We start from the raw sequence: 13,399 nt of genomic DNA on the forward strand, positions 1-13,399 counted from the left end.
GGGGTTTCACTGTGTTCTTCAGGATGGTCTCAATCTCCTGACCTCGTGATCCACCCTCCTCGGCCTCCCAAAGTGCTAGGATTACAGGCGTGAGCCATCATGCCCGGCTTGTAATCTCTTTATTTTTTAATTTTTATTTACTTATTATTATTATTATTATTATTTTAGATGAAGTCTCACTCTGTCACCTAGGCTGGAGTGCAGTGGCATGATCTCTGCTTACAGCAACCCCACCTCCTGGATTCAAGCAATTCTCTCGCCTCAGCCTCCCGAGTAGCTGGGATTACAGGCATTAGCCACCATGCCCAGCTAATTTTTTTTTTGTATTTTTAGTGGACATGTGGTTTCACCATTTTGGCCAGGCTGGTCTTGAACTCCTGACCTCAAGTGCTCCACCTGCCTCGGCCTCCCAAAGTGCTGGGATTACAGGCGTGAGCCACCACGTCTGGCCTATTTACTTATTTTTTGATACAGGGTCTTGCTCTGTCACCCAGGCTGGAGTGCAGTGGTGCAACCATAGCCTACTGCACCCTCGAACTCCTGGGCTCAAGATATCCTCCTGCCCCAGCCTCCCAAATACCTGGGACTACCGGTGTGCACTACCATGCCTGGCTAATATTTTTATTATTCACTTTTTGTAGAGACAGGGTTTCATTGTTCCCAAGGCTGGTCTCAAACGTCTGGTCTCAAGTGATCCTTCCACCTTGGCCTCTCAAAATGCTGAGGTTACAGACGTGAGCCATCACACCTGGCCAGTAGTCTATTATCTGTTCTTCTTCAGCACAGTGTGCCAAGCTATACCTCTGCTTAAAACCTACAACAGTCTCTCAGTGACCTTAGAATAAAGAGCAAAATCCTGACCGGGTGTGGTGGCTCACACCTGCAGGTGCAACACTTTGGGATGTGGAGGTGAGCAAATTGCTTGAGTTTGAGACCAGCCTGGACAACAGAGTGACACCCCATCTCTATTAAAAAAAAAAAAAAAAGACCAAAATCCTTAATATGGCCTACACAGATCTGCATGACTTGGCTCCTGCCCATCACTCCAAAACCCTTCAGCACCACTTTCTCTTTGCTCTCTGAGCTTTTCACACCACCCTTTTGCAGCCTTCACTTCACACATACTGTTCCTTAAGACCAAATGCTTCTCTTCTGCTACTGTTCCCATGCACCTTTGCCTTGCTGACTATTATTCATCCTTCAGGTCTCTGCTGTAAACACTCCATGAGGCCTGCCTTGAAGTCCCTACCTATCCTCCACCACTGACTAGATGACAGCTATGTGTCATACGCTCTTTTCATACTCTACATGTTAAGTTAATTTTTTAAAATCAAAGTAACATATGTCCACAGTTTAAAAAGTCAAATGGTACTATAAGGTTTATGCTCCCCACCAAAATAGGGCCAGCAGTGCCCTACTTCAACCTTCTCTATCCCCCAGGCCCACTCCCTGTATGCAACTATTTTCAACTCCTTTTTTTTTTTTTTTTTGAGATGGAGTCTCACTCCACTGCCCAGGCTGGAGTGCAATGGCATGATCTCGGCTCACTGCTACCTCCGCCTCCTGAGTTCAAGCGATTCTCCTGCTTCAGCCTCCTGAGTAGCTGGGATTACAGGCACATACCACCAGCCTCGGCTAATTTTTGTATTTTTAGTAGAGATGGGGTTTCACCATGTTGGCCAGGCTAGTCTAGAACTCCTGACCTCATTATCCGCCCGCTCTGGCCTCCCAAAGTGCTGGGATTACAGGCGTGAGCCACTGCGCCCAGCCTTCAATTCCTTTTAACTGTTTCTCCAATATCCTGCATGCTTCCTCAGTGATACCCAGATCTGTCTTCAACATCTGTCTTCTCAGCTGGGCTAAAATAGCATTAAAACAGAGATCAACCATGCATGTCTGTTTGACTTCTGTATCCACCATTAAGTAAAATGCCTGACACACAATAGGCATTTTATAAACATCTGTTAAATGACCATAGCTTCACAAACAACATCTGAGATTAAAAAAACAAAAACATAAACACACACACACCAAAAGTGGCCTTAAGAGTTAAGGTGTATTTGCGTAGATGTGTCACTTTGCAGATGACTTGCAAAATTTCCTTGATATTACAAATTTATAAATATTTCTCACCTGACTTAGCTGAAACATCAGAGGAATTTGTATTTTTGGAAAATGAGTTCTGTCCTACAGATTAAAATAAAGCAATATAATGTAAATGGGGAAAATAAAGTCATCCTCAATATACAACAACCAGATAGCAAAGAGGTCTGAAAAAAAGTATGAGTATTCAATTTCCCTCAGTTAAGCAAAATGGGAAAAGCCACATCCATGATAGTTCTCATCATTTATGGGCTTGAAAATGTATCTCACCAGGCTTATGTATTTCTGGTTTTTCTTCATCATCAGCTTCTCCACTGTCCTCGGCATCTTCTTCAACTTGATTTCTGAACCTTGGTTGGCTCCACTCTGTAGCAGTATTGCTGTAACTAAGAGAAAATACTATTATTCAATAAAGAGCTATGCAAAGACCAACTTAACATTCAAGACAGTAAACGAAAATTCAAACAACTAAATTATTTCTTACCCAGCATTCAGCTTTTTTCTGAAATCTTCTTCTTCTTCCTCTTCCACCTGGGTTGCTGTCAATTCAGCTGCCTTCTCTACAGCCAGTTCACTAAGTTTTTGAGCCAGTATTAATTTCCGAGAGCGAGAAGCATATTTAATGGCTAAATTCACAGCATTTTGAGTCATTAGATCAGCAAGTTCCACACAACGGAATTCTCGCTCCAGTTTACAAGAAAGCTAATCCAAAAAGGGAAGAAAAAAAAAAAAAGATCAAATAACATCAAGTAAAACTTTTTAAAGATACTGACACTATTAGTAAAACTGAGACAATAGTTTTCTAGCTACTCTATCTCCCTAATTCTAAGATGCACATTTTTACAAGTTTTAACATCTCTGAAATTGGAATTACAATTAATTACAATTAATCGTGGGTCAGTTTGGCAGCATTTTTGTGTCTCCATGGCTTAAATGAATAAAGTAATGGTGCACTATGCAATAAACAGTGGCTTAGATTTGATGAAATATTACATACTACTTTAAGCTACTAATTGCAAGAAAAATAAGAAATTCGTTTAAAAAATTCAAAGGGGAGGCTGGGCACGGTGGCTCACGCCTATAATACCAGTGCTTTGGGAGGCCCAGGTGGGTGCATCATGAGGTGAGGAGTTCGAGATCAGCCTGGCCAATATGGCAAAACCCCGTCTCTACTAAAAACACAATTAGCCAGGCGTGGTGGCGTGCGCCTGTAATCCCAGATACCAGGGAAGCTGAGGCAGGAGAATCACTTGAACCCGGGAGGTGGAGGTTGCAGTGAGCCAAGAATGCACCACTGCACTCCAGCCTGGGCGAGAAAGCGAGACTCTGTCTCAAAAAAAAAAAAAAAAAAAAAAAATCAAGGGGGCCAGGTGTGCTGGCTCACACCTGTAATCCTAGCATTTTGGAAGGCCAAAGCAGAGGGACTGCTAGAGGCCAGGAGTTTGAGACTAACCTGGGCAACACAGTGAGACCCTATAACTACAAAAAATAAATTAGCTGGGCATGGTGGCATGCACCTGCAGTCTTATCTACTCAGGAGCCTGAGACAGGAGGTTCACTAGAGCCCAGGAGGTTGAGGCTGCAGTGAGTTACAATCTTGCCACTGTACTCTAGCCTGGGTAACAGAGTGAGACCCTGTTTCTAAAAAATACAAAAAAGAAAATCAATAAACTGAGAAAAATTGGTATTTTGAAGATTACTAAGGGTCTCCTAATTCATAGCATATTAGAACTATTTTCTTACTTAGATATTCCACGTCTGATCCATCAGCACAAAAGCTTTAGATATTCACCTGGATGCCCTTTTCAAGATTTTTTGTATCATTTATCTATAATCAGTACTTCTTAATCGAGATGGTACACTGCCTCAGGGGGCATTTAGAAATAAAAAGGAGGCCAGGAGCAGTGGCTCACACCTGTAATCCCAGCACTTTGGGAGGCTGAGACGGGTGGATCACAAGGTCAGGAGATCAAGACCATACTGGCTAACACAGTGAAACGCAGTCTCTATTAAAAATACAAAAAATTAGCTGGCGTGGTGGCGGACACCTGTAGTCCCAGCTACTCGGGAGGCTGAGGCAGGAGAATGGCGTGAACCCGGGAGGCGGAGCTTGCAGTGAGAGGAGATCGCGCCACTGCACTCCAGCCTGGGCAACAGAGCAAGACTTCGTTTCAAAAAAAAAAAAAAGAAATAAAAAGGAATAGTTTGGTTTCCACAGTGACTATGCTGAACTAAAGGCATTTGCCCGGGGGCCAGGAATGCTAAAGAAGAACTCAACAATCCCCTTGAACTCCTGGGCTCAAGATATCCTCCTGCCCTGGTATCTTTGATATGAGTCCCCTGGTATTTTTGATATGAGAAACACTGCCACAGGAAAAGCTCCTCTAAGGCTAAATAGCAAATACATGAAATATGTTTCCTTATATGTGTTGTACAAAGTAAAAAGGCTACTAGTTCCTGGACCACAAGTAACACTTTATCAAGGGAATAAAACTTATTCTACATTAAACTGAGTTTTCTTAATACCAAACTTAAGGCCATGTTGCATAAAGTTGACAGTAATGAGTACTACCTTTTGGAGACAAGAGTGGCAATTTGCTCTGTGGTCTCATATACCACTTTTCTCTAAGAATCTTTTTTCTCCAATTTTAAAATTAAAAGTCTGGACCATTCACTCTTGTCAACAAATATCGAGGTCTACTATGTGTTAAGCCACCACGTCAGTGCCTGGCATACAGCAGTGAGCGGGTCTCTGCCCTCCGGGGCATAAAGTCTAGTGTAAGACAAATAGAGAAGAAATGATACTATACTCCTCTCCATAAACCAACCTTGAGTGGGGACACAAGCACAGGAACTTTAAGACACCCTGCTCCAAAGATAAATGTACTTAAATATTCTAGACACCAAACCTGGCCACTGGTCACAAATAAATTTTCATCACACACAGCTGCCTAACTCAAAGAAAATGACAAAAGGCAGGCATATCTAAAAGCCCGATCAAAGTTCTTAAGATTGCCCAGCCCTGGAGATTAAAAAAACCGTATACACTCAAACTTTGTAAAATCATAACAGAAACTAGAGCAGTGGTTCTCAGTTACCTTGAGGGCCCATTAAAACATAGACTGACGGGCAAAAGCAAAAGGGAAGTAGCCCTAGAGATGTTTATTCTTGCACATGATCTTAGCTACAAGGTAGTGTTTTATATATTTTAGGCTGGGCACGGTGGCTCATGCCTGTGATCCCAGAACTTTCAGAGGCCGAGGCAGGTGAATTACCTGAGGTCAGGAGTTCAAGACCAGCCTGACCAATGTGGTGAAACCCTGTTTCTACTAAAAATACAAAAATTAGCCAGGCATGGTGGCACACGCCTGTAGTCTCAGCTACTCGGAAGGTTGAGGCAGGAGAATCACTTGAACCCGGGAAGTGGAGGTTGCAGTAAGCCAAGACTGCACAACTGCACTCCAGCCTGAGAAACAAGAGCGAAACTCCGCCTAAAGAAAAAAAAAAAAATTTAACTGCAAGACCAACTAGAAAATAGAACTTTACGAGGGAAAACACCACCAGATAAAACTTAAGAATGGCCAGGCACGGTGGCTCACGCCTGTAATCCCAGCACTTTGGGAGGCTGAGGCGGGCGGATCACGAGGTCAGGAGTTCGAGACCAGTCTGGCCAACATAGGGAAACCCCATCTCTACTTAAAAAAAAAAAAAAAAAATTAGCTAGGCGTGGTGGTGCGCGCCTGTAATCCTAGCTACTCAGGAGGCCTAGGCAGGAGAACTGCGTGAACCCGGGAGGCAGAGGTTGCAGTGAGCCAAGATGGCACCACTGTACTCCAGCCTGGGCGACAGAACGAGACTCCGTCGCACAAAAAACAACAACAAGAAAAAACTTAAGAACCTTAGGTTGTGGGACTTAGTCCTAATGCACAGACCTTTAAGAAATTCAACCTATAGAAAAGCATTTAACTTTAACGTTTTCAGTATATTTATTTTACTCACCGCAAGCATTTTCATTAAAAGTTCCTGTTGCTCTTTTGTTGCTTGATTTTTAGTGCTCTCTTCATATTCATAACCATTTTTAGCTAAATAATCAAGGTGGTTGTGAAATATAACTGAACGCCAAAATTGCTCCTATAAAAGCAAATAAAATTGCTTAAGGCCAACTATCACCTTAATATGAGGCAAGCGTTAAATATTTATAAGATACCAGTTTTTTAATAAAATATGTTCTGAACTCCTCCTTTCTATAAGTTTATTTTACAATTTAAATTCTAGTGTGATATTACAGCTTAACTTTCTCCCCTATCCTTAAAAAAGGCAGTTGGGGAGGAATACAGCATTTAAAACAGTTTCCTAGCTATCATAATTAATGCTCAGAGAACTTGGTAAACAAGCTTTTTAAAAGCTAATTTGTTTCTTATTTAGAATAACTAATTGCAAGATTTCAAATGACTTTTGATGACACAAGGCTAGGACTAGGGTCAGGCAAGCCAGGTGCTATGGCACAAAATGTATGGAGGCACTTCTTCTCAGGGACATGCCCCATCCTGAGAGTAAGTCTTTCCCCAGTGGGTCTCTGATAGTCACACCCATTTACTTTGTAGACAAAGTCCCTGGAAGCAGTGATGGCAATCAGGTGGCCTGGTGATCCCAAGCAGTCCTCTTCCCTCCCTGCTACCCCTATTTATGTAATTATACAGTAATGAATATTCAATACTGGCCATCAGGACAATTTTAAAGTGTACGTATCACAGGTGCTGTATTATCAAATTCAAAGTGTCAAGGTAAGACTTCCACATACCTCCATTTGTCCTTTCTCTGTTGCAATCTGACAGTAAGGAAGCTTAAAGGATAATATAGCAACAGCAGGGCGTGGAAGCGTTGGGGGAAACCGAGAACCTTTACAAGGAATGCACCTGTCAGTAAAGAAAAGTTCCATCATAAAAATTTACTAACATGTCATAAAAACTGCAAAATTAAAAAAGTTTTCAAAAGTTAGTAACTTAGAATAGTAATATTATAATAGCTGCCTTAATCATATGTAACAAATATCTCTTTTTAAAAAAGTGTTTTAGGCTTGACTAGGCATAAAGACTATCCCTACATGCATTTCAAGAATAGAAAAATTCCTTCTCACATCTCACTTGATTTATTTTTTTTGAGACAGGGTCTCAGTGTTGCCCAGGCTAAAGCATGGTGGTGTGATCATGGCTCACTGAAGCCCCAACCTCCCAAGTTCAAGCAATCCTCCCACCTCAGCCTCCCAAGTAGCTGGGACTACAGACATGTGCCACCATGCCTGGCTAACTTTTGTATTTTTAGTAGCGATGGGGTTTTGCTATGTTGCCCAGGTTGGACTTGAACTCCTGGGCTAAAGTGTACCTCCCGCCTTTGCCTCCCAAAGTGTTGGGATTACAGGCGTGAGCTACCCTGCCCAGCCTCACATCTCACTTTATTAAATGGCAACCACTAAAAGTGAAATCAGCTCTCTTCATATTTTCCTTAGCAAACTACCACTTTTAAAACATAAAAATTGTACCATTAATACCTGTCATGGAATCCATGTTATCACCAAGATAAATGCTGATGAAGCTGCACATGGAACATACTCTAAGGTCAACCACATGCTTGGCCGTAAAGCAAGTCTCAAAATTTTTTTTTTAATTGAAATCATACCAAGCACATATTCTGAGACCACAGTAAAATAAAAATAGAAATCAATACTGAGGATCTCTCAGAACCACACAAATTACATGGAAAGTAAACAACATACTCTACAATGACTTTTGAATAAGCAATGAAATTAAAGCAGAAATCAAAATATTCTTTGAAATAAATGAAAACAGACACAGCATATCAAAATATATGGGATGCACCAAAAGCAATGTTAAGAGGAAAGTTTATAGCACTAAACGCCTATATCAAGTTAGAAAGATCTCAAATTAACAATCTAACATTGCATCTAGGGAAACTAGATAAATGAGAACACACTAACCCCAAAGCTAGCAGAAGAAAAGAAATAACTAAAATAACAGCAGAACTAAACAAAATTGAGACTAAAAAATCCATACAAAGGATCATTAAAACAAAAAAAAATTGATTTTTTGAAAGGATAAACAAGATCGATAAACTCCTAGCTAGATTAACAAAGAAAAGAAGAGAGAAGCTCCATATAGGCACAATCAGAAAATGGCAAAGGTGACATTACAACTGATTCCATAGAAATACAAAAGATCCTCAGAGACTATTATGAACACTTCTATGTGCACAAACCAGAAAATTTAGAGGAAATGGGCTCACACCTGTAATCCCAATACTTTTGGAGGCAAAGGCGGGAGAATCACTTGAGGTCAGAAGTTTGACACCACTCTGGGGAACAAAATGAGACCCAATTGCTACAAAAATTTTTAAATATTAGCCAGGCGTGGTGGTGTGTATCTGTAGTTCCAGCTGCTCAAGAGACTGAGATGGGAAGATTAATTGAGCCTGGGAGGTTGAGGCTGCAGTGAGCCATGATCATGCCATTGCACTCCAGCCTGGGTAAGACCTTGTTTCTCTTTATTTATTTATTTATTTATTTATTTTTGAGACAGAGTCTCGCTTTGTTGCCCAGGCTGGAGTGCAGTGGCATGATCTCGGCTCACTGCAAGCTCCGCCTTCCAGGTTCACACAATTCTCCTGCCTCAGCCTCCTGAATAGCTGGGACTACAGGTGCCCGCCACCACGCCCAGCTAATTTTTTGTATTTTTAGTAGAGACGGGGTTTCACTGTGGTCTCGATCTCCTGACCTTGTGATCCGCCCGCCTAGGCCTCCCAAAGTGCTGGGATTACAGGCGTGAGCCACCACGCCCAGTGGTAAGACCCTGTTTCAAGAAAAAAAAAAAAGAGAGAGAAAGAGAAAGTCCTCAAAAGCAATTGCAACAAAAACCAAAATTGACAAGTGGGACCTAATTAGACTAAAGAGCTTCTGCACAGCAAAGAAAATCTAGAAGAAATGGATAAATTCCTGGAAACATAAAACTTCCCAAGACTGACTCAGAAAAAACAGAAATTCTGAACAAACCAATAATGAGTTCCAAAACTGAATCAGTAATAAATAAAAAACCTATCAACCAAAAAAAGTCCTGGACCAGAGAAATCACAGCTGAATTCTAGATGCATAAAGAAGAACTGGTACCAGTCCTACTGAAAATATTCCAAAATACCAACTCCTCTCCAAATCACTCTATAAAGCCAGCATTATCCTGATACCAAAATCTGGCAAAGACACATCAAAAAAAGAAACTACAGGCCAATATTCTTGATGAACACAGATATAAAAATCCTCAACAAAACACTAGCAAACCAAATCCAGCAGTACTTTAGGAAGTTAATACACCACAACCAGTAGGTTTTATTCCTGGGATGCAAGGTTGGTTCAACATATGCAAATCAATATATGCAATTCACTACATCAACAGAATTAAAAACAAAAACCACATGATCATCTCAATAGATGCAGAAAAAGCTTTCAATAAAATTCAACATCCTTTCATAATAAAGACCTTCAACAAACTAGGCATCAAAGGAACGTAACTCAAAATAATAAGAGCCATCTATGGCAAACCCACAGACAACATCATATGAATGGGCAAAAGCTGGAAGCATTACCCTTAAGAATTGGAATAAGACAAGGTTGGCCACTCTTTTCACTCATATTTAACAGAGTACTGAAAATCTTAGCCAGAACAATCAAGTAAGATAACAAAATAGGAAAAGAAGTCAAATTATCCCTCTGCTGAATATATGACTCTATACCTAGAATTGCTAAAGGGCTCCTAGTTAAGATAAAAGACTTTGGTAAAGTTTCAGGATACAAAATCAATATACAAAAATCAGTAGCATTTTTATACACCAATAATGTTTGAGCTGAGAGTCGAATCAAGTATGCAATCCCATTTACAATAGTCATACACGTACATAAAATACCTAGGAATATATCTAACCAAGGAGGTGAAAGATCTCTACAAGAACTACAAAACACTGTTGAAAGAAATCACAGATAACACAAACAAATGGAAACACATTCCATGTTCATGGATTAGAAGAATCAATATCATTAAAATGACCATACTGTCATTTTAATGCAAACCAAGCAACCTTGGTTTGCATCGAAGTCACAGCACCAAAAAAAAAAAAAAAAAGAAAGAAGAAAGAAAAAGACCATACTTCCCAAAGCAATCTATAGATTCAACACTATTCCTATCAAATTACCAATGTCATTTTTCACAGAATTAGAAAAAACTATTCTAAAATTCATATGGAACCAAAAAAGAGCCCAAATAGTCAAAGCTATCTAAAACAAAAAGAACAAAGCTGGAGGCATCACATTACCCAACATCAAACTCTACTTCAAGGCTAGTGAAAAAGAACATGGCACTGGTTAACAAACAGAAACATAGACCAGTGGAACAGAACAGAGAACATAGAAATAAAGCCACATACCTACAACCAACTGATCTTTGAGAAAGCTGACAAAAACAAGGAACTGGGAAAGGAATCCCTACTCAATAAATGGTGCTGAGATAACTGGCTAACCACATGCAGAATGAAACTGGACCCTTAACTATCACCATATGCAAAAATTAACTCAAGATGGATTAAACACTTAAATGTAAGACCTCAGACTATAAAAATCCCAGAAGAAACCCTAGCAAATACCCTTCAGGATATTGGCCTTGGTAAATATTTCATGACTAAGTCCACAAAAGCAATTGCAACAAAAACAAAGATTGACAAGTGGGACCTAATTAAACCAAAGAGCTTCTGCGCAGCAAAAGAAACTACCAAGAGTAAACAGGTCGGGTGCAATGGCTCACATCTGTAATCCCAGCACTTTGGGAGGCCAAGGCAGGAGGATTACTTGAGCCCAGGAGTTTGAGACCAGCCTGAGCAACAAAGGGAGACCTGTCTCTACAAAAAAATTAAAAAATTATCCAGGTGTGGTGGCATGTGCCTGTAGTCCTGGCAATCCCATTTACAACAGCCATATGCACACACACAAAATACCTAGGATATATCTAACCAAGGAGGTGAAAGATCTCTACAAGAACTACAAAACACTGTTGAAAGAAACCATAGATGACACAAACAAATGGAAAGACATTTGCAGATCCTGAGGTGGATCACTGAGCCCAGAAAGTCGAGGCTGCAGTGGTGAGAGTGCTCATCTCACCACCGCACTGTAGCCTGGGTGACAGAGTGAGACTCTGCCTCAAAAAAAAAAAAAAAAAAAGACATCCCACAGAATGCAAGAAAATGTTCACAAGCTATGCATCCAACAAAGATCTGATACCCAGAGTCTATGAGGAACTTAAAAAAAAAAATCAGCAGCAAAAAACAAATATCCCCATTAAAAAGTGGGCAAAGGACATGAACAGACGTTTTTCAAAAGACACACAAGGCTGGGAACGGTGGGTCACACCCATAATCCCAGAACTTTGGGAGGCTGAGGTGGGTGGATCGCTTGAACCCAGTAGTTTCAGACCAGCCTGGGCAACATGGCAAGACATGTAATCCCAGCACTTTGGGAGGCCAAGGCGGGCGGATCACGAGGTCAGGAAATCGAGACCATCCTGGCTAACACAGTGAAACCCTGTCTCTACTAAAAATATAAAAAAAATTAGCCAGGCGTGGTGATGGGCACCTGTAGTCCCAGCTACTCAGGAGGCTGAGGCAGGAGAATGGCGTGAACCCGGGAGGCGGAGCTTGCAGTGAGCCAAGATCACACCACTGCACTCCAGCCTGGGAGACAGAGTGAGACTCGGTCTCACAAAAAAAAAAAAAAAGTTGGCCAGATACGGTGGCTCACGTCTGTAATCCCAGCACTTTGAGGGGTGAGGCAGGCAGATCACTTGAGGCCAGGAGCTCGAGACCAGCCTGGCCAATGTGGTGAAAACCCATCTCTACTAAAAATACAAAAATTAGCTGGGTGTGGTGGTGAACGCCTGTAATCCCAGCTACTCGGGAGGGTGAAGCACAAGAATCTCTTGAACCTGCGAAATTGCACTACTGCACTCCAGCCTGGGCAACAAAACAAGACTGTCACACACACACACACACACACACACACACGCAAAAGCCAATGAAGCATATTCACTTTCATCCATCAGTTTGGGAATTCTTAGTACTGTTGGTACGAGTTGTCAAAAAAGAGAAAAAAGTCAGGCATGGTAGTGGGCACTTGTAATCCCAGATATTCAGGAGGCTGAGACAGAAGGGTATCACTTAAGCCAGGAGACCAGCCTGGGCAACATAGCAAGACTCCATTCCAAAAAAGAGAGAGAGAAAGATGGTGAAATACCTAATATAGGTTAAGTGTTTATTAGATACTGGTCAGAGTGAAGCAGAACATCCACTATCATTAGAAAGACTATAATCTATATCTACTCTGATAAATATGGTAATAGGTCAACGGGCAAAGACTGTCTAAACCTGTTCTGAGTAGGCTGATAAATATGGTAATAGGTCAACGGGCAAAGACTGTCTAAACCTGTTCTGAGTAGGCTATATAAGGCATTCAAACACGCCCATCATGAGTAGTGCTCTCGCAACTGATTTATTAAAAAGCATTAATTAATCACAGAATGATTTATATATATACAACTCTTTCAACTTATGTACTCCAATTTATTTATTAGAAAAGCACTGGAAAACCATGACTGCACACTATAAATAGCACAGGCAAATTTCATATTTTCATAAAGTCATTTAAAAAGACGAAATCTCTTTTTGAATGCTTACTAATAATCATCCACTTAATTTATAGTATAGCTTTTTAATCAGGACATTCTTGAAGGGAGATACTAAGTAGAAGCTAGACCCTAGGGTTTAAAAATTTTATAAATATCTTCCCGTATTATCAAATGCCCACTAGAGTAATTAGAAAACAAGTAAGTGACAATGTCTAGTATTCTTTTTCAAACTACTCAGGCCCCTTTCTTGTGAGATTCAAATACCCTCCGGTCTTTTTTTTCTGACTATACAATAAAAATACAAATGTTTTTAGGGTTCCAATTTTTTTGAACATACAATTTCATTTATTTCTTCCTTCTCTCCTTTTATGATTTTATAAAAAATCTAGTTTTCACCACACGGTATGAGGTGGCAGTGTGAATACCTCAAGTTTGAAAGAATCTTGTGGAATTCATCATAAATCTCTATTTACAAGAATCACTACTTTACTAGTCATGCAAAATGAAAAAGAGCATGTGCATTCACAAAAGATGAGTCCAGGTACATATATATATGTACATTA

General features: G+C 40.6%; 1 protein-coding gene across 6 annotated transcripts in view; it reads right to left on the reverse strand.

Moving 5' to 3' along the window:
- Positions 1-13,399, reverse strand: part of WDHD1 (WD repeat and HMG-box DNA binding protein 1) — an 85,005-nt gene that overhangs the window by 19,348 nt on the left and 52,258 nt on the right. For 4 of the 6 annotated variants that reach the window (XM_054448511.2, XM_054448513.2, XM_054448512.2 and 1 more), the window contains 5 exons: positions 6,905-7,019; positions 6,103-6,234; positions 2,588-2,805; positions 2,374-2,489; positions 2,134-2,187 (listed from right to left, as the gene is read on the reverse strand). In XM_054448511.2, the coding sequence (XP_054304486.1) occupies positions 2,134-2,187; positions 2,374-2,489; positions 2,588-2,805; positions 6,103-6,234; positions 6,905-7,019 (635 nt within the window). The remainder of the gene's footprint in view (positions 1-2,133; positions 2,188-2,373; positions 2,490-2,587; positions 2,806-6,102; positions 6,235-6,904; positions 7,020-13,399) is intronic. The other 2 variants (XM_063651610.1, XM_054448514.2) reach the window with 1 other exon arrangement.

Source organism: Pongo pygmaeus, chromosome 15 (assembly GCF_028885625.2).
Source record: "Pongo pygmaeus isolate AG05252 chromosome 15, NHGRI_mPonPyg2-v2.0_pri, whole genome shotgun sequence".
Lineage (NCBI taxonomy): Eukaryota > Metazoa > Chordata > Mammalia > Primates > Hominidae > Pongo > Pongo pygmaeus.